At 47.9% G+C, this 22,073-nt stretch overlaps 1 protein-coding gene across 1 annotated transcript in view; it reads right to left on the bottom strand.

The window, feature by feature from the left end:
• Positions 1 to 1,191: 1,191 nt before the first annotated feature.
• LOC119951479 (sodium- and chloride-dependent neutral and basic amino acid transporter B(0+)-like) overlaps positions 1,192 to 22,073 on the bottom strand; it is a 160,468-nt gene continuing 139,586 nt past the window's right edge. Inside the window, exons 11-13 of the mRNA XM_038774689.1 lie at positions 7,881 to 7,999; positions 7,188 to 7,287; positions 1,192 to 1,328 (exon numbers count right to left, since the gene is read on the bottom strand). Coding sequence (XP_038630617.1) covers positions 1,192 to 1,328; positions 7,188 to 7,287; positions 7,881 to 7,999 — 356 coding nt within the window. The remainder of the gene's footprint in view (positions 1,329 to 7,187; positions 7,288 to 7,880; positions 8,000 to 22,073) is intronic.

Here is a 22,073-nt window from a genome sequence, read left to right as displayed (position 1 = left end):
CAGAATAAGCAGCCCCCATAGTCCCTGTGGCAAAACCAGACACGACCATCTGTATTGCTGAAAGTGATTCGGGTAGCCAAGCTAAACAAAACTTGTACACAAAGCTGACTGGAGGCCAGTCTTATACAAAGTTAGACATGATTGATGCTCATCAGCAGCTTGAGTTTGGCGATGCTTCCTGAAGTTATGTTACAATGAACACACACACGAGTTTGTTTCAGTGTATGCATCTGCCTTTTGATGTGTCGTCAGCTTTTGCCATATTCCAGAGAAAAATGGAAAGTTTAACACAAGGATTGCCCCATGTAATAGCATACCTGGATGATGTATTGATAACAGGACCGACGGTGAGAAGATTTCAAGAGACTGGCGTTCACATAAAGAAGGTGAAGTGTACTTTTCAGGACACCAAAGTGGCTTACCTGGGTTACTGAATAGTTACTGGGTTGCACCCCATGGAAGACAAGGTTAGATCAATAAAAGAGGCACCGACCCCCAGATATACGTCTGAGCTAAGTCCTTCTTCGGAATGGTGATTATTATGGCCGATTTCAAGTCAACATTGTTGGCCCCCAGACATGTGTTACAAAAGGAGCCTAACGTGAGGCTCACTGACGTTTGGGGCTAAGTTTAGCTCAGGTAGCTAGACAGTTGGTTTGTGATGCAGAGCAAGGCCAACCAGCGCGGGTTCAATCCCTGTTACCGGTTGAGATTATTCATGAATAATATTCTCAATCTTGCCGCTTGTCAGAGGTGTGGTGATCCTCAGGTTAAATCACCCCAGTCAGCTCTCCCCCCTCATAGGGGAAAGCAGCCTATGTCATCTGGGGTAATGTGTGGTCAGTGTCTGAGAGATCTCCTTCAATGTTTCCTGTAGGTTGTCCCATCCTGTTCACCGACAGTCACACTCTCGACATTCTGTCTCAGTGCTTACCGATAAGATGCGAATGATTCTGGAGAAAACTATCTCAATATACTTGCCTTGCTGTTATATGTAAGAGTGTCTCCAATGTTCATAGCAGCTCAGTAATTCTGAGCTGGAGCATCCCAAAGTGGAGACACATCCTGTCGATGTGATAATGAGGGAAAGCCTCGCAGTTCCCAAACCCCAGATATCACAGCCCCAACACTGCCATGGCTGTACTGACATTTCTAATATTTATCATTTTAAAAAAAGTTAGCAATAATTTATCAAGCAGTTATGTAATATCTCCTTACTGCCAGCAAACATGGAGAGATATAAATCCAACACGCTCTCCACCACAGCCAGAAGAACCGACTCCTTTTGCCAATCATCATCTCAATGTCCTTAATGAATCTGTTTGCCCCTGTGAACAGTAAGAAAGCAGAGAGAGACACAATCACTTGGTTTGTCCAGTCATCAGGCAGCTTGTTTACTGCAGAAGTTCATCTTGTGCTGAGTGTCACTAATGAACAGGTTAAATCAGAGAAGGGATTGCTCAGAATTTCAAACAGGGTGAGAAAATTAGCAAATTTGTCAAACATCAGCATTTGTTGTCCAAACCTAATTGCCTCTGAGAAGGTAGGGGTGTGTCACCTGCTTTAACCACTGCAGTCCATGTGGTGTAGCACAGTAAGAAGTCTTACAACACCAGGTTAAAGTCCAACAGGTTTGTTTCAAACACGAGCTTTCGGAGCACGGCTCCTTCTTCAGGTGAATGGAAAGGCTTGTTCCAGAAATGTTTATATAGACACAGTCAGAGATGCCCCGGAATGCGAGCACCTGCAGGCAATCAAATCATCAAAGATGCAGAGAGAGAGGTAACTCCAGGTTAAAGAGGTGTGAATTGTCCCAAGCCAGTTCAGTCGGTAGGCCTCTGCAAGTCCTGTGGTGTAGGTGTACCCACAGTGCTGTTAGGATTGTAGTTCTAGGAACAGTGATATAATCCCAAGTCAAGATGGTGTGTGGCTTGGAGAGGAATTTATATGTGCTTGTGTTCCCATCTAGCTGCTGCCCTTGTCCTCCCAGCTGGTGGACCAAATGTTTGTGATCTGCTGTTGAACATGGTTTGGTGATTTGCTGCAGGACATCTTACAGATGGCACACATACTGTATGCTGGTGGTGGTGGAACTGAATATTTAAACTGATGGATGGATGGATTGCTTTGTCTTGGATGGTGTTTAATATCTAGAATATTGTTGGAGCTGCACTGATTTACAAAATTGACCACATCAAAGAAAGCTAAGTACATTCCAAGCGCTAAGTGCATTCCAATCACTCAAGTATGGGCTTTTACTGCTCTTACCTTCCTTTTCTGGGGGGGGGGGGGTGGGGGGGGGGGGGTAGCGGGGGGGGGGGGGGGGAGTTCCACATTGGGGGATCCGTTAAACAGAGGGTCCCTGGGGGGGTCCCTTTTAGTCAGGGGGTCCCTGTGGGGAGAACCCCCAATCACAGGAGGTCCCTGTGAAGGGGTGGGCTGGTCACTCCCATACTTGTGGGTGGGGAGGGCACTCAGACAATCCAGGGGTTTGGGGCTGATGTGCGGTATAGGGTGAGAGGGGTAAATTCGGGGCCGATTTGTGGTGCGGGTGGGGGTTGGGCCACGGATGGGCTCGGATGGTCTCTATCATTGTGGCCCTGGCTTGGTGGCCCTCACAGGGACTGGAGAACCATGGGAGGGTGGAGCATAGGGTGCTGGGTTCACTGTATTAAAGGAAATGGGCCATCACACCCATTTACATTTATTTACATAATCCTGCAGGCCTGTGGCCTGGAGCTCATTCAAACCGCCAGAAGGGGTTTGGAGCATGGCATTCATGTCAGTGCCAGGCGCTGATCCCGATTTTGTCCCGATGCCCAAATCACCGTGTCATCGTGGAATGAAATCCAGGCGGCCGGGGTCAGAGAATCCCATCCTTAGTCATTTCTTTGGGCCTGGGAGAGTTTCTCACTTGTCAATCCCTCACTTTGAAATTTTCACTGCAATAGGGAATTAAACTCACCGGTCAGACCAGTACGCAGTTTTGAAAGTTTCCCCCAGATCTTAAAGCGAGCTTGAAGTTCCTCCACTCCCTCCAGCCACGGAGAAGGCAAACTCCCCCCCCCCGCAGACAAGGGCAACATCCCAAGGAGCAACCCCTCTATCAATAAAATGTAGCATGAGCCCCATCCCACTACACGGGCGTGAGGATGACCTTGCCCCACACCCATCCATCCTTGTGGGCACCAGGACATCGCACAACCCCCCAAAAGTGAGCATACTGCGCTATAGGGTGGCTGATGGCCCTCCCCTTTCAGGAGAATCCTTTTACGTCCCCCCTCCCCCCCAACCTCCAACCATGCTGCGCCTGCATACCCGCACTCCAGGGCTTGCCCCCTTCAGGCCCATACCATAGCAGTGCCAGCCTGGCACCAGGGCACTGCCCATGTCACCTTGTCAGTGCCAAGCTGGTAACCAGGCAGTGACAGGTCGGCATTGCCAGGGTTCCCCATTGCCAGGGACAGTGCCAGGGCACTGCTCTGCCCTGTCCCCGACCACCCGGGGGAGCTCTAAGGCCTCCGAGACCACTGAGTAGCCATCATGTCAGGTCTAAACTTGTGGAGACCAGTACTAATCAGCGCCCAGTGAAGCCTCGCCAATATGACCAACGATTCTTGGGGGCTGGGAGAATGCAGCCACAACTCAGCCGCACATATTTAGTTGAGCCTAATAGTTCATTTAAATATCTTTATGATCATGCCAGTGAGGGTCAGGTGACTCGCGTGCAGTTGTGCGCCCCACATGAAGCCTGTTTGGGCCTCTCCCGCAATTCTCCTCCCACAATGGTATCGATTGGGCACTACATAATGGGAAAATCGCACCCAGAGATGACATTGGGCACTACATAATGGGAAAATCGCACCCAGAGATGACATTGGACACTACATAATGGGAAAATTGCGCCTAGAGATTGTGCCAGAGTGAGATGTAGACACTATTGTTTGGAATTTGAATCAGGTGGGATTTGGTGCAAAGGGGAGAAGAGGTGTTTCTTTTTCTACTTTTTTTCAGCCTCCAGCAGTTGGTGAGTTTTCTTCATTGACTCTGAGCTGGGCAACTTTCTGTTATCTTATCTGTGTAAATGTTAAACTCGTTGACTAATTAAATAAATGAGGTTGGACGGAAATGACAGGGTTGGTGGTGTGTCATGACCATGGTCTGTGGGAATCTGTGGAATTCACTGCAATCAGGGACAACCATTTCTGAAATAGTGTATGTGGCTGAGACAACTTCACCTCCACGATGCTAAGCTGGAGTCTGAGTTTGTGGACACTGGGGGAAACAGCGAGGGAAAGGCTTACCTGGCACTCACACACCTTAGGTAGACCAAATCTTAGAGCTGGTCAATGGTCAGGGACAGGAGGGTGTGAGTGTGAGTTCGGCAAGTATGGGAAATCTGTATGTAGCAATGTAGGAGCCCCATGTTCAACAGGTACGAGCTGCTCGTTCGCTGTGTGTGGATGAGGAGAAGGATTGCAGTGTGGATGAGGGGACTGGCCATTACACCATATCACAGTGATATTTTGATGTTTTCTGATGATACCATTGGATTGGATTGGATTGGATTTGTTTATTGTCACGTGTACCGAGGTACAGTGAAAAGTATTTTTCTGCTACCATCTGCCAAGCTAGATGGGAAGGTAAGCTGCAGGGATGACTCAGAGAGGCTACAACGTGATATCGACAGGTTAAGTGATTGGGCGATAAGATCACAGATGGAGCATAATGTAGGGAAGTGTGCAGTTGTTCACTTTGGTTGGAGGAACAGAAAAGTAAAATATCTTTTAAAATATAGGAAGCTTATAAGTGTTGATGTACTGATGCACAAAGAGATTTGGGTCTGCTTGTATAAAGAACACAAAGTTAGCATGCAGGTGCAGCAAGCAATCAAGAAGGCAAATGGCACATTGGCCTTTAAATGAAATGAAATGCAAAGGGGATTGGAGTACAAGAGTAAAGAAATATTGCTGTAAATTGTGCAGGGTATTTCTGAGACCACATCTGGTATCTCGTTTCCAGTTTTGGTCTCCACATAGATGGGATATAATGAGACAGTACAGCCAAGGTTCAATTCATTGGTTCCTGCGATGACAGGGTTGTCCAATGATGGGAGGCAGAGTTAATTGGGCTTATATTATCTTGCATTTTGAAGAACTAGAGGCAATCTCTTAAAATTGCTTACATTCTGAAGCAGCTTGAGAGTGTGGATGTTCTGCCTCTGGTCAGGGACTCCCAGCAAAGCGGCCCAGTCTCAGGACCAATCATTTAGGACTTAAATTAGGAAAAATTACTTCACTCAAAGTGTTGTGAATCCTTGAAATTCTCTACCCGAGAAGTTGTGGAGGCTCCACTGCTAAATACAGTTTCAGGTTGGGATAGGCAGAGTTTTGCTCCCTGAGGGAATTGGCGGATATGGGGAGCGGGCGGAAAAATAGAGCTGATGGCTAAGATCAAGTCATGTTAAATTGTGGAACAGGCTCAAATGGGCCGAATGGTCTGCACCTGCTGCTATTTATTGTGTTTGTAGTTTCACTCTTGTTGGAGATGGTCATTGCTTAGCACTTTTGTGAGGCAAATGTTGCTTGCAACTAATGAGCTCAAAGCTGAATGTTGTTGAGGTTTGCTGTGGGCAGGGATGAATTGCTTCAGTATGTGAGGAGTGGTGAATGGTACTGAGCACTAAGCAGCAATTAGGGAACCTTCCCATTTCTGATCTTATAATGGACAGATCCTCATTTATCAAACAGCTGAGGAAGTTAATGAGCTGAACTTTCCGACTGGTTCCGAGACCACATAGGAATAAATGAGGAGCTAAGCCTGCACTTGTCAATGCGAGGGCTGGCAGCTCTGAAGCCTTGACAACCCTAACTGGGAAGGTAGGTGGTGCTGAAGGAGGTTGGGGGACCACGGCATGAATTTTGCCAGAGTGGCGGGGGCCTACCTCAGCTGTTTCTAAGACTCCTGCTGCAGGTTCTATTTGCCCGGTGTTCAATTTGTGCCTTTAGGGCTCCTGTCTCTTAAAAAGAAGAGGGACCATCTACAACTGGGAGTGATGACCATTCCTGGGACTGTACCAGCAGAGAGATCGCCATCGGAGCAGGCCTCCCTCCCTATTGGAAATTGAGATCTGGGTTTGCCAGAAATGGTCAGGCAGTTCCTGGTTAGGGGTGGGAGGTTGGTGAGTGTGGGGATTTTACTCTGGGCTCTGACATTGCAGTTGGGGGACGGGGTGGCAAACGCTGGACCATAGAGTACCCATTCAGGAGGAACACCCAACAAAGTTACAGGGAGGGCACTAGCGTTTACCAGGGAGTCTCCCCAGGTGGTGGAGACCTCACCTATTACTGAAAAAATGCCAGGGGAAGTGTCATCTGGCCCTTCATTCACTAATTAATTGACTTAGTTGGCCTTGGGTGAGAAGGCGTTTCTCCATTTCCGCTGCTTCTGGCAAATTGCCAAGGCAGCAGGGTGACAACCGGAATTTCACACCCCCAACCCCCACCATTTTACAGTCATACACACTTCTCAGCCTGTTCTGAAGGCACCTCAGCATGGTGCCACCTTTGGAGGTGGGTAAGTCACATTAACTTTAATCAGAGAAAACCCATCATTCCCTCAAAGTATTAACAAAATCCCTCCAACCACATGTGTGGTCTATCCTATTGAGAGACCCTTCTTTTGGCAATATGGACATCAAGCCCCTGGCTCCAATTGGCACGCCAGTCGCACCCTTCTCCGGGCCTGCTTCAGGCAGACAGCCTCCGTGGAGATGACAGTCACAGCACATGTTCAGGGTCCATTCTGCCAGCTGCAATGTCCCAGCATCTGCAATATTTGGACCTAATTGGGTTCATAATCAGATTAATTAAATTCCCCCCCCCCCCCCCTCATGCTGTGGACAGGCAATCCTGGACCTCACCTCCCCATCATAAACCTTCTGACCGCGGAAATGCATTGGAGAATCAGCCCTTTTGTTACTTTTCCCACCAATTTCACATTTTATTTGCTGAACACCTTACTCCTCAAACCATTCTGAATTCTGCTGAAATGACATTTCAAGCTGAAATGTTAACCATATGGACACTGCCAGGGATACCGCATATTTCTGGCAGTTTCTGTTTTACCAAACAGGTATTTTAATTGAATTACTTCATTTCATTTCCGTGTTTTCCTGTAACACTCACCATAGATCCAGCTTAGACCAATCAATTCCAACAGAGCAGCTGTAAGGACGCCCCATCCAGTACAGAAATGATCAATTAACATTAGCCAGTAAATCCCAGCCTAAAATTAAAATGGAAAATTAGAATGTGCATTGTTTAGGAATAGACCAGGACTCTGATCTCAAAATAAGGAATGCTGTGAGATGACAGATCTACAAATTTACATAAATACTATCATAACCCGATTGTATCCTCAGCATCTGTATTTAGGAACAGCAAAGGTCATAAAATGTTGAAAGAGGCCATTTGGCCCATCAAGTCTTTGAAAGCGCATCCTAGCCTCGGCCCCCTCTCCCCATTCTATCCCCATATTTCCACCTAACCTTTGGAAAATAAGGGGCAAATTAGCGTGGCCAATCCACCTAAACTGTACATCTTTGGACTGTGGGAGGAAACCAGAGCGCCCGGAGAAAACCCACGCAGACTCGGGGAGAACATGCAGACTCCCCACAGACAGTCACCCCAGGCCAGAATTGAACCCAAGTCCCTGGCTCCATGAGGCAACAGTGCTAACTCAGTTCCACATCATAACACTCAATAAAATGGAAAAGTAAAAGGACTAAAAATGTAATTAATCCTGTGAAAGTTTGGACAATTAATTTGTAACCCACACGACTTGTCAAAATTACAGTAAATTATTAAAGCACAACATACCTGTGTCACATATACAAGGCCGAGGAAATAAAATAACAAGCAAGCACCAGTTGTCAGATGAAGACGCTTTGATCGGAGAATATTGGGGAACTGGTCCAGCAGGGTTGTTATAATTTTTTCTGATGATATAAAAATCAGTAATCAATGAATAGTTTGCACAGTCCCAGAGACATTCACCACAGGAGAGCCCAAACCCCTGAAAATCAGAGAAGCAACAAGGACAGATTCCTCTATCCACGGGTCCACTCTCTGAGGAAACACGGAGGTTGGCTTGAATGTTCTGTTTCAGTGTTGGAAACCCTTTCCGACCCTGATCAGGCAGAAAAAGCTACCTACTCACCTTCCTCCGAGTTACCAGGGCAGTCTTCCGATGGAAGATCCTGCAGAACAGTCAGTGCACGAATCTTCGGAGCGAGCAGTGGAGAGAATCCATACAGAAACCTCTCCCCCTTATTATTGAATGATAGGGCGGCACGTGGCACAGTGGTTAGCATTGCTGCCTATGGCGCTGAGGACCCGGGTTCGAATCCCGGCCCTGGGTCACTGTCCATGTGGAGTTTGCACATTCTCCTCGTGCCTGCGTGGGTTTCACCCCCACAACCCAAAGATGTGCAGGTTAGGTGGATTGGCCACGCTAAATTGCCCCTTAATTGGAAAAAAAAAATAATTGGGTACTCTAAATTTATATATTTTTTTAAAATAAAAAATTATTGAATGATAGAAGGAGGCCATTCGTCCCATCGAATCTGTGCCGGCCCTTGGAAAGAGCACCCTACCCAAGTCCACACCTCCTCCCTGTCCCCACAACTCCACCCTATGCCCAAACCTCCACCTACCCTTTTTTGGACACGATGGACAATTCAGCACAGCCATCCACCTAACCTGCACATCTTTGGACTGCGGGAGGAAACCGGAGCACCCGGAGGAAACCCACGCAGACACAAGGAGAATGTGAATACTCCGCGCAGACAGTGAGCCAAGCCGGGAAGTGAGCCTGGGACCCTGGAGCTGTGATGCAACTGTGCTAACCACTGTGCTACCATGCTGCCCACAAATGAGCTGCCGCATTCTGGTAAGTAAAGAGTTTAAATACCCCAAAGCTTCATTGAAAAGCTACAAGGAGAAGGTAAGTGGGTAAGGAGCAAGAGAGGTAGGTAGGTAGGGTGGTGAGGTTGGTTCATGTTGAGGGGGAGTCAGACATTCAGGGAGTAGTGGGGAGGTGGCGCTACACAGATCTAATCATGAGGGAGTAAAGAATGTGGGGTGGGGGGAGGTTGGAATGTCGAGGTGTAGCCGGGGGTGGTGTGGGGGGAGTCGTTCCGTGGGAGCTACTCTGGTCAGTTGACAGGGAGTCAGGGGAATTGTGTGTGTGTGTGTGTGTTTATGTGTAGGGGTAGAATCATTGGGAGAGGGCATTGTAGTGGAGTCAGTTGGCAAGAGAATGAGGTCAGGGGTCAAGGAGGGAAGATAGGGATTGGGGGGAGGGGCTGCGGATATGGCTGGGAGGGGAAACAGTGTAAGTGCTTCCCAGTCAGTGTGCAGTTACCCAGAAGTTTGATTGGGTTTTTCGTTTGGCTAATATTTCCTGGGGTAGTAGTCATGAAGGAGCCCGGAAGGGAGAGTAAAACAATGGTTTATTTCCTGGAACAACGAGGGCGATTCTCGTTGGCCCACAGTTGGGGGAGATGGCTTACCTGGGGAAGGCAGCAGTAGCCAAGTTCACGGCACAGTGGCTGGCTCTGCTGCCCAGGAGGGCAGGAAAAAGAGTTAGAGCTATATGATAAGGGATTTGATTGTAAGGGGAATAGACAGGCATTACTGCAGACATAAACAATACTCCAGGAAGGTATGTTGCCTCCCGAGTGCAAGGGTCTTGGATGTCTCAGAGCGGCTGCAGGACATTCTAAAGGGGGGAGGTGAACAGCCAGCAATCGTGGTGCGAATAGGCACCAACAATATTAGTAAAAACAGGATGAGGTCCTACATGCTGAATTTAGGGAGTTAGGAGATAAACTAAAAAGTAGGACTTCAAAGGTAGTAATCGCGGGATTCCGACCAGTGCCACGTGCTAGTCAGAGTAGGAATGATAGGATAGACAGGATGAATGAGTGTCCTGAGAGATGGTGTGGGAGGGAGGGATTCACATTTTTGGGACATTGGAATCGGTTCTGGGAGAGAAGGAACACACCTTCTTACAGTGGCGCAGTCTATACCTGGGCAGGACTGGAACCAATGTCCTCGGGGGTTGTTTGCTAGCGCTGTTGTGGAGGGTTTAAACTAATGTGGCAGGGGGATGGGAACCGATACAGGAAGTCAGAGGGTAGTAAAGAGGGGACAAAGACAAAAGCTAGTAAGGAGAAAAGTGGAGAGCAGAGAAACAGATTGAACTGCCTAGTATGGCAGGGGGGAGGGAACCAGAGCAGAAGATCAGCGGGAGAAATAACTGTGGGAGAGCTACAGACTAAGGCCAGTAAGATTTAGAGGAAGAACAGGCAGGGAATGGTTGGTTAATGCAGCGGGGCTAGCGGGCTAGTGCATTAGTTTCAAAGTGAGGAGTATTTCAGGTAAAACAGATGAACCTAGAGCTTGGATTAGTGCGTGGAATTATGATGTTGCTGTTACAGAAACTTGGTTGAAAGAGGGATGGGATTTTCAGCTAAAGATTCCAGGATTCAGATGCTTCAGGCAGGACAGAGGGGGATGTAAAAAGGGGAGTTGCATTATTATGAAATGAAATGAAAATGAAATGAAATGAAAATCGCTTATTGTCACGAGTAGGCTTCAGTGAAGTTACTGTGAAAAGCCCCTAGTCGCCACATTCCGGCGCCTGTCCGGGGAGGCTGGTACGCGAAGTACCAGCCTATTAGTTAAGGAGAATATCAAAGCTGTGCTGAGGGATAACACCGTGGAGGGTTGTAAGGCAATATGGGTAGAGCTCAGGAATATGAAGGGTGCTGTCACAATGTTGGGAGTTTACTGCAGACCTCCTGTCACCCAGTGCGAGAAAGAGGAGCAGCTATGCAGACAGATCTTGGAAAGATGCATAAACAATTGGGTTGTTGTGGTGGGTGATTTTAACTTTCCCTATATTGAGTGGGACAATATGACTCAGAGGCATGGATTTGTAAGAAGCGTTCAGGCAGGTTTCTTGAAACAATATGTAAATAATGCAACTCAGGAAGGGACCATATTAGACCTGGTGCTGGGAATGAGCTCAGCCAGATGATCGAAGTTTCAGTAGAAGATCATTTCGGGAACAGTGATCATAATTCTGTAAGTTTTAAGCTGCATATGGATAAGGACAAGTTAAGGTCCTCAGGTGAAGCTGTTAGACTGGGGGAAGGCTAATTACAACAGCATTAGGCAGGATCTCGAGAATGTTGACTGGGCGTGGCTGTTTCAGGGAAAATCAACATCCGGCACGTGGGAGTGTTGCACGTTTTGCTATGGGTGTAAAACGCGTTTATTGGGGTGTATTAACTTGCCTGTGTTAAAGGCCGTGTGCTTAACACCACTAGGCTCTGTCTATGTATTTTCAGCTCAGGAGTCGCCAGTTGCCATATAGACAACTCACATATATTCCAAGGTCAAGTTCAAAGTAATAAAACGATACACCGATTAGTAAGTTCCAAACGATCAATATTTATTATACAATTATAATAAATACGCATGCACAACACTAAGGGACTAAGCTATGACTAAACTAAGCAAACAGAATACTTAACTACACAGGAACAGGCAAGGTCAGGGAGCGAGGCCTTCGTCCCGGTCTTGGTCTGCAACCTTCAGAAAGCGTGCTGGTCACTGGGGGTCTAGCGGGCTTGGTTCGCGTAGCGAGCGTCGTATTGGCACTTACGGTTCGGCGGCTGGTGCTCAACGGCTGGAGTCAGGATACGAGTTGGAAGTCTTGGTCAAAGCCGGAGCACGAAACAACAGACAGGACCATGTGTGGGGGTTCTATATTTATAGGGGTCCCCAATGTCCTTCCCTCTTCCTGGGCGGGCTTTACCTTTAGGTATCGATTGGATCGCTTCCAATCGATATCTTTTGAATTCCTCCAATGTAAGGGTCTTTCTCGATGGTGGGGGCGGTTTCTATAGTGGATACTTCTGGTGCCGCTCTGTCTGGACATCCACTTAAAGTATCTTATTCAAACCCAAATGTTGCCATTGTGTGTGCCTAGATCTGGACTGCCTCATTAGTATGTAGAACGTTCTGCCATTATCACCTTTGGTTGGAGATCTTCCACCTGGCCAGAAACTGGTTTTGCTGCTTGCAAAATGCTAATGAGTGTTTGCAGGCTGTTTGCCTTGGCTAAACTGTTTTTCCTTACAGTCTTAGCCATTCTCCATTTTGTTTGGTTCAGTGTCCATTTTAGGTGGCTACAGTGGCTACATTCCCTCCTTGTGATCCTCACAATCAAAATATTGTGAAGGATCACCTATGTACGTTGCCTTGAGTGCATCTGGGTTGCCTTCTTTGTGTTCCCTGACCTCGGCAAGCTCCTGAACGTCTACTCTGTCCTTAAACTATGGGAAGAAAATTTTTTTTACCTTACATCTCTACTTGGCGCTATGTCAAAGGGGACATGCATTACCACAAACGGGAACCTCTACCTATCACAATTATCCTTAACTTAACTTAAACATTTCCTTACAGACTAAACCTCATCCATTCATACCACATCACATAACATTTCCTGACTCGGCAGTCGAGTTCAGGACAATATAATACATGGGTATAATTTTTATTCACAGTGCTTTATTCATCATGGGGCAAAGGGGATTGATGAAACCGGAAAATAGGAGATCGAACTCCATAGACGGTGGAGGGGCAGGAATGGGAGGCTCTCCTCTTCCACTTCCTCAACCTGAGGGTCTGTACAAGTATGGCGAGGATCGCAATCACTAGCAGTGATTCAATCACGTATGACATGGAGTACCATGTCATAAATTTTGTGCACCAGGTCTGAACCTCACTGATCAGAGCTGAGCACGGGGGAGTTGCTGTAAGTGAAACATTTACGGTGGGGGTTGTGGGGGAAACGTGTCTTGCTTCCACACAAACAAATATAACATTTAAAAGCAATAGGTGAGCTTCCATCATCTTCAACTTGTTCTTCCTTCTTTCTTCCTCCTGTATGGACAATCCTTGCTGTGGTCCCTGTTTCGTCCTTCGAAAGCTATGGGATCAAGCACAGTATCTGTCAATACAGCTTAATATCCGTACTTGTTAGTGTATCTGTCTTTCAATTCCAATTGACCCATTAAAAATGACTGGCCAAGTCACACCCTGTGACTCCCCTCATTTTTTTTTTTCAAAATGAATTTAATGAACACAATACACCTAACAACTCTCCTCCTGCGAGCCGTCTCGCAGGCTTTGCTCATTTACCATCCGAATGTTCCTGGATGTAAATAGCATGTGGGATGGCGGCCTAAGGGCTGCCTAACGAAAAATGAAAACAAATTGGAAACAAAAGGTCGAATGGGTTGCGTATGGGCCGCTACGGGTACGATTTGAATGGGATCCCCGGGTAGGGCGTGCTGTGCCATACCCGAGCTTGGCTGACCAAAGTGGGTTCTCAGACAGGGCGGGTCCTCAGTGCCGTTTGTCCACTGCCTGAGTAACCTGGATTAAACGGGTAAGAATGTGTTTATCATGGATTTGCAGCCTCTATTCGCCGAATAGAGGGGCACCTAAAAACAATGGAGGAGCCAAGATGCTCCTTCTGAAAAAAATGAGCTGGGCTTCAGATATTTTAGACGATACGGTGAGCTGCTCACCATAGAAAGTTCTCAGACGTATCTGCAGATAAACTATTGTGTGTGTAAGGCGGTCACAAGCCTTACAACTTGAAAAGATCTCCAATCAAACGGGTTTGGGAACTGAAGTTCTCAAAGGTATCGGCGGACAAGCTAACGTGTGTGTGAGGTGGTCACAATCTTTTCAGCTGAAAAGAAGATGTCCATCCTCCAACTGAACCATTTACATTCCAGAAAGACAAACAAACATAAAACGATAGACAAACATACGTGCAGGTTCCATCAGAAAGGACATCGCTTCCCTCAAACGATTCCTATTTTACATCATCTGGACACCTCACTTTTCCTCTGTCTCTGTGAACAGGGTCACAAAGGGGTTGCCGTATCGGGATTCAGACACCGTGTCGTCCTGCTCTCCCGGATCCCACACCCTTGTGTGGATCAGGCATGATATTTTTGAATTGTGTGACCGGGGGTCACTTTCATTGTTGCGGACAAGTCTGTACGAATTGTCCCTGTGCCAGAGTGTTGGGTCCAAAAGTGAATGGGTATTGTCGGGGTCGTCGGGTTCGGGTGGTGGGTCTGGGTTTTTAATGTAAGTGACTTCCATGGGGTCACTGTAGTCGGGGTCATAGTCGCTGCTATGTGGGCTGTAGTGTGGTGTGCTGTGGCTGTCCTCAGAGTCAGTGTCTGCATCGCTGTCTCTGCCGCGGCAGCTTGTGGGCGTTTCGGGGCGTGGTCTGTCGTGGTCAGTGGGCGGAGTCGTGGGCGAGTCCGATGACGAACTGGTCTGTGAGGGGGATGGTGGAAACGTGTCTCTAGTGGGTGGGGTGAGGTGTTCTGCTGTGTCTAGCAGGACATGGTGTGCATGGTTGGCCTGTGTTCCATATGCCTTTAACTGTTTGATATGGAACCACGCGGTCTTACCATTAGGATATTTTATCCTATAAACTGAGGGGCTAATTTTATCCGAAATTGAGTATGGTCCGGAATATTTTGGTGCCAAAAAACTGCTGGGGTTGTATACAGATAGCATTACCTGTTGCCCAACCTGGAATTCTGTGGGGTGTACGGTCTTGTTAAAACAAGCTGTGCGTTGTTTACGGCGTTTCCCTAGCTGAACTGCGGCTGCAATCTGTGCAGACCTCACAGTCTCAACCAAGTCTTTAACCGTCTTTTCGTGTGTGAGGGCCGTCACTTCGGGTCTAGTCATGTCCAGTCCTAAAAGGAATTCTGTACCTTTCATAGGGCGTCCGGTCATGAGTGTGTGTGGTGTGTATCCTGTGGAAGTGGAAACTGTATTTCTGATGAACATTAATGCAAATGGGAGCACTGAATCCCATGTGGAGTTGTTCTCTTGAACCATTTTCCTAAGCGTGGATTTTAGGGTCCGATTCATGCGCTCTACAATCCCGCTGGACTGTGGGTGATACGCAATATGAAAATTTTGTTTTATTCCAAATATTGTCAGGACGTTCTTCATGACCCGTCCTGTAAAGTGAGATCCCTGGTCCGAATCAATGCTACGGGGTAAACCCCATCTCGTGAAGATGTGGTGGGTCAGGATCTTTGCAGCTGTCTTAGCTGTATTCGTTCTAGAGGGGAATGCCTCTACCCATTTGGTAAAGGTATCGATGACCACCAGAACGTATTTATAGCCATTCCTACAAGGGGGCAATGGTCCTATAAAGTCGATCTGGAGGTTTAGAACATAGAACATAGAACAGTACAGCACAGAACAGGCCCTTCGGCCCTCAATGTTGTGCCGAGCCATGATCACCCCACTTAAACCCACGTAACCCGCAACCCAACAATCCCCCCATTAACCTTACACTACGGGCAATTTAGCATGGCCAATCCACCTAACCCGCACATCTTTGGACTGTGGGAGGAAACCGGAGCACCCGGAGGAAACCCACGCACACACGGGGAGGACGTGCAGACTCCACACAGACAGTGACCCAGCCGGGAATCGAACCTGGGACCCTGGAGCTGTGAAGCATTGATGCTAACCACCATGCTACCGTGAGGGGCCATTAACTGGTCGAGTATGCCGAAGTTGTTCCTTTTTAGAATACCTCTCCGGGTTATTCTGGGCGCAAATAAGGCAATTCTCGATGTAGTGACCTACATCTGTCCTTAGGTTAGGCCACCAACAGAGCTGTCTGAGGTGCCTCGTGGTTGCGTCGGTCCCTTGGTGCCCGTGTCCATCATGGAACAAAGCAATCATTTCATTCCTGTCCTGCTGCGGGACCACATAAAGCTGATCCTTTATGATCACACCCTCATGTGTGGTCAGTGCGTGTCTGAATTTATCATACTGTGGCACAAAGTTGCCTTTGAAAATCTCCCTGAGATCCTCATCCTGCTTTTGTGCCTCTACTAAATCTTTAATACTGGTCTGTGAGACTTGGACTGCGCTCACAGGGGCGCTAGCTGGTGCGCTAGCTGGGGGTGTCCATAAGTGTCCTCGCCTGGAACCTGTCTTAGCCAGTGCGTCGGCTTTTACATTCCCAGGGGGGGATGACCTATGGTGGCTTCTTACTTTAATAATGCCGAAGGTCCTGTCCTTCGCTTTCTCTAAAATGTGCTTGAGTAAAGGGGCTGATGGAAGGGGTTTCCCATCTGCGGAGACAAAACCTCGTGTCCTCCACAGGGGCAGAAAATCGCTTAAACTATTGCAGACATATAAACTGTCCGAATATATGTCCGCTGGGCTGGGGAAAGAATCGGGGTGGTCCACTCTATAAGCTATGGCCGCGAGCTCTGCTGCCTGCGCGCCTAAGTGTCCCGGTAATTTTAAAGCTATCTCCTCGAGAGCGCGCCCCTGCGCGTCCTCTACATAGATGCCGCATCCTGTGATACGCTCACCTTCTAAAACTGTGGATGAACCGTCTACGTATATCCTCAGTGGTCCACACGTGTCTGTGGGTTGGGGGCTTTGTTTTGGGTTCCCTATCTTCCTGGGGGGTGTCTTCGCTATAAAGGGTCCGGTGTTATGTAAGGGGGCTACAATTTCACATTCATGGGGCTGTCCTGGGTATTGGAGGTTGTCGGCTAAAAATGTGTGTGTGCAGGTCCGTTTTACTGTAATGTCCCGTCCTTGTAAAAGTAGTGTCCACCTAGCTGCCCTAATCTGGCTAACTGAACCGTCCTTCAGTCGACCGTCTAGGAGTAACTGTGTGGGGGTGTGCTCGGTCAAAATGGTGGTGGGGTTGAGTCCGGTAATGTAAGAAAAATACTGCACTGCCCAGAAGACAGCAAGGAGGTGTCTCTCGCAGGCTGAAAATCCTTGTTCAACTGGGTCTAACAGTCGGGAGGCATAAGCCACTGGTCTTAGCTGCTCGTGCCGTTCCTGAAGTAACACGGCCGAGAGGGTCAGATCTGTGCTCGCTACCTCTATTGCATAGGGGGAAAGTGGGTCTGGGACTTGTAGCGCGGGTGCTGCGCTAAGGGCTTTCTTTAACTCTTCCACAGCCTCTGTATGCTGCGGAAGCCATTCCCAGGGGGCTCCTTTCTTAAGGAGGTCTGAGAGTGGGGCGGCTTTTGTCGCGAATCCGTCGATGTGGTTCCGACAATAACCAACCAGTCCTAAAAACGACCGGAGGGCTGAAACATTCTGGGGAAGGGGCAATTTGAAAATCGAATCAATTCTTTTGAATTCGATTTCGCGTTTGCCGTGTGTGATGACTGTTCCCAAATACATCACTTTACTTTCCAAAATCTGGGCCTTTCTTGGGTTAACTTTACATCCAATCTTGGTTAAAAGTTCCAGGAGTTCGGCCAGAAGCGTAATGTGCTCTGCCTTTGTGTCTGTCTGCAGTAGTAGGTCGTCTACATACTGTACCAGACATTCGGGGCGGGAAAATTTTTCTAAGCCATTCGCCAACTGTCGGTGGAAAATGGAGGGGGAATTGTGGAATCCTTGTGGAAGGCATGTCCACGTATACTGTTGTGCTTTAAAAGTGAAGGCAAATTTGTACTGGCACGCCTTTGCCAATGGGATTGACCAGAAGCCATTGCTAATGTCCAAAACCGTGAAATATTTGGAGTTGAGTCCCTGCTTGAGCATGGTCTCGGGACTTGTTGCTACCGTGGGGGCTACTGCTGGGGTTACTTTATTGAGTTCCCGATAATCAATGGTCAGACGCCATGATCCGTCGGGCTTTCTCACTGGCCAAATAGGGGCTTTATTGGTCGAGGCTACTGTTCTATGCACACCTTGCTCCAATAAGCTACCTATCACTTTCTCTATTTCTCCCTCTGCTTCTAGGGGAAATCTATATTGTTTTTGTGGTCTGGGGTCAGGTCCGGTAACGTGAATTTGTCCAGCCATTCTGCCACAGTCATGCCGGTGACTGGCAAATGCTGTCCTGTGTTTATTCAGTACTGCTTTAACTTGTCTGTCCGTGTTTAGTGTAGTCGGGTCAAATGAGTATTCTCCTACTGCACTAATCCTGTTAGCGTACTCTCCTACTGTGAGAGTAGCGGGTGCTCTGTCCGATCTTGCCATTCGCCAGACACATTGGTTCACTGGGTCGAACGACAGGCTATGGGCATTCATAAAATCTATCCCTAGGATGTGTTCTGCTGTCCGGGGAAGATTTACTAGAACAACGGGGTGTTTGGTGGAAATGTTCCCTCGCTGGATTGCTACGGGTGCTGTAATGTGTCCCTGCTGCGAGTGTCCGGTGAACCCGCTAAGTGTGATGGTGGAGGTGGTCGGCCACGTGTCTGTGTGTGCCGTGGTGGTGGAGTTTATTGTGGTGCGGGAGCCTCCTGTGTCCCAAAGTAACTCTATGGGCTTCCCTCTCAACTTTGCCGTGACTTCCGGTCTTCCTGATGGATCCCATAGTGTGTCACAGACCCAAGTGGGGGAGCCCGAACACCGTCAGTCCGTTCCTTCCACATTGGTCTGTCCTGACTGGATCCCTATACTATGGATCGGTTTTGTTTTATTCCGATTCAGAGTGCCTGTCTGCTGGCCTCTCTGTGATCTCTGGGGTCCATTACATTCTTTTGCCTAATGCCCTAACTGGCCACAGTTGTAGCATTCCTGCGACTTCTGTGGAGGGCCTTTTCGTACTGGGTCTGGGAACTGCTGAGATGGGCTAGACAAGACTGATGTGCCCTCTTGGCATCATCCACCTCTCTACCTTTCTCTGCCAACTTCCCTCTTAGATCCATATTTTCCTTTTCGATGTCCCTGACATCCACTTTACTCATTCTATTCCTTTCTTCTAATTCTGCCCGGAGCGTCTGAACGACCTCCTCTGTGCCTTGCAATTGTGCCAAACAGGACACAATCGCCATCGGCTTACGTGCTTTACTCATGTTTTTCTTGTGAATTTGAGAGAGGTTCTCCCACCAAGTATGTCCTATACTTCCGGGACCTGTCTCCTCATTCAAACAAAACTCTTTCCAAAGGGGCCATCCCTTTCCTTGCAGATATTTGCGGAGTTCCAGCTCCCACATGGGACACTGACCTACTCGGCTACTGCTGCTGGTCGCTGCGACCACAAACCGTTCTGGGTTCATGAGGCGTTCCATTGCCTGCATGGCCATTTTTCTCTGACTCACTTTTAAATTTAGGAACAGGGGGTGTTGAGGTTATGTCTCACGAAACGGGTAAGGCTTACGCTATGTTCCGTTCACAAAACTACCGAAAGTTTGTCGCAACAAAAATGCTTTCAGGTTTTCCTTACAACCCTGTTAGTACGCATGCACGAAACACACTTCCGAATTACGCTTATTGCTTTGAACACCTTGAATATTTGTGATTTCTTTCCGTTTTCTTTACCAGATTTCCAATTCAAATTTCAGGGCCCTCGACGGAGTGGGGGGTACCACTTGTAACCGTGTCCCGGTGGAGTCGCCACTAAATGTTGCACGTTTTGCTATGGGCGCAAAACGCGTTTATTGGGGTGTATTAACTTGCCTGTGTTAAAGGCCGTGTGCTTAACACCACTAGGCTCTGTCTATGTATTTTCAGCTCAGGAGTCGCCAGTTGCCATATAGACAACTCACATATATTCCAAGGTCAAGTTCAAAGTAATAAAACGATACACCGATTAGTAAGTTCCAAACGATCAATATTTATTATACAATTATAATAAATACGCATGCACACACTAAGGGACTAAGCTGTGACTAAACTAAGCAAACAGAATACTTAACTACACAGGAACAGGCAAGTTCAGGGAGCGAGGCCTTCGTCCCGGTCTTGGTCTGCAACCTTCAGAAAGCGTGCTGGTCACTGGGGGTCTAGCGGGCTTGGTTCGCGTAGCGAGCGTCGTATTGGCACTTACGGTTCGGCGGCTGGTGCTCAACGGCTGGAGTCAGGATACGAGTTGGAAGTCTTGGTCAAAGCCGGAGCACGAAACAACAGACAGGACCATGTGTGGGGGTTCTATATTTATAGGGGTCCCCAATGTCCTTCCCTCTTCCTGGGCGGGCTTTACCTTTAGGTATCGATTGGATCGCTTCCAATCGATATCTTTTGAATTCCTCCAATGTAAGGGTCTTTCTCGATGGTGGGGGCGGTTTCTATAGTGGATACTTCTGGTGCCGCTCTGTCTGGACATCCACTTAAAGTATCTTATTCAAACCCAAATGTTGCCATTGTGTGTGCCTAGATCTGGACTGCCTCATTAGTATGTAGAACGTTCTGCCATTATCACCTTTGGTTGGAGATCTTCCACCTGGCCAGAAACTGGTTTTGCTGCTTGCAAAATGCTAATGAGTGTTTGCAGGCTGTTTGCCTTGGCTAAACTGTTTTTCCCTGTAGTCTTAGCGATTCTCCATTTTGTTTGGTTCAGTGTCCATTTTAGGTGGCTACAGTGGCTACAGGGAGGCTTTAAAATGTCAGTTGATTAGAATTCAGGATCAGCATGTACCTTGTGAGGGTGAAAGATAAGGGTGGTAAGTTTAGGGAATCCTTGGGCAGCACGGTGGCGCAGTGGCTAGCACTGCAGGGTCTCACGGCACCGAGGTCCCAGGCTCGATCCCGGCTCTGGGTCACTGTCCATGTGGAGTTTGCACATTCTGCCCGTGTTTCCGTGGGTTTCGCCCCAACAGCACAAAGGTGTGCAAGGTAAGTGGATTGGAGTCTTGGGTAGCGAAATGGCAGATGGAGTTTTATCCAGACAAGTGTAAGGTAATGCACTTTGGAAGGTCCAATGCTTGTAGGAATTACACAATAAATGGTAGAACTATTGCGAGTATTGACAGGCAGAGAGATGTGGGCGTGCATGTCCACCGATCACTGGAAATGGCAACACGTGTGGATAAGGTGGTCAAGAAGGCATACGGCATGCTGGCCTTCATCGGTTGGGGTATTGAACATAAAAATTAACAAGTCTTGTCGCAGCTGTACAGGGCCGTAGTTAGGCCTCATTTGGAATATTGTGTCCACATACCATAAGGATGTGGAGGCTTTGGAGAGGGTACAGAAGTGGTTTACTAGGATGTTGCTTGGCATGGAAGTCATTAGCTATGAGGAGAGGTTAGATGTAATATAGAATTGAAACTGTTTGGCTGTGAAGGCAGCACCATTGACTGAGACAATCACTTCAGGTAGATTGTGAATTGCAAATACTTGGCACAGCTTGTCCACAGTGGCCGCTGCAGTGGTCGAATGCATAAGCTGAACATCCAGATACTTGAAGTGGGTGTCCGGTACAATCAAAAACATCATATCCAAAAAGGCACTTGCAAAGTCGATGTGGAGCCTTGTCCATGGACACCTCGGCCACTCCCAAGGTTGCAAACCTGCTGCAGACAGAAGGTTGCATTGAGTCTGCTCGCATTGATTAACCTTCAATCTAGGGCAGCACGGTGGCGCAGTGGGTTAGCCCTGTTGCTTCACGGCGCTGAGGTCCCAGGTTCGATCCCGGCTCTGGGTCACTGTCCGTGTGGAGTTTGCACATTCTCCTCGTGTTTGCGTGGGTTTCACCCCCACATCCCAAAGATGTGCAAGGTAGGTAAATCGAACACACTAAATTGTCCCTTAATTGGAAAAAAAATAAATAAAAATGAATTGGGTATTCTAAATTAAAAAAAAAAAAAACGTCGATCCCTTCCTACCAAATGTAGCTCCTACCAGCACCTTGTTTTTGGACTGACCAGGATGACCGTGCTATAATTCTTGGAGAAGAGTTAGACAGGGTGCCCCTGGGGTGGCAATATTACTCTGCAGTCCTTCATCCTCACAAATGATTTTTTTCCCTATGTTGCATATAGGGCTCAATCTGTTCCATCTTCTCAAAATGTCAGCCCCTGAGAACCACCCTTTTAACTCTTGACAAAACATGGGGCTGGATTCTCCACAGCCCCGCGCCGAAACTGCGTTCGAGAAACCGCAGGTTGGAGAATCCAATTTCACGCCGAATTGGGGGCCTAGCGCCAGGCCGTCAATTCTCCGGGACCC

The sequence above is a fragment of the Scyliorhinus canicula genome, chromosome 17 (assembly GCF_902713615.1).
Source record: "Scyliorhinus canicula chromosome 17, sScyCan1.1, whole genome shotgun sequence".
In the NCBI taxonomy this organism is placed as follows: domain Eukaryota; kingdom Metazoa; phylum Chordata; class Chondrichthyes; order Carcharhiniformes; family Scyliorhinidae; genus Scyliorhinus; species Scyliorhinus canicula.
Note: the sequence above shows the minus strand (reverse complement) of the source record. Positions and strands in the feature narration are given on the sequence as shown.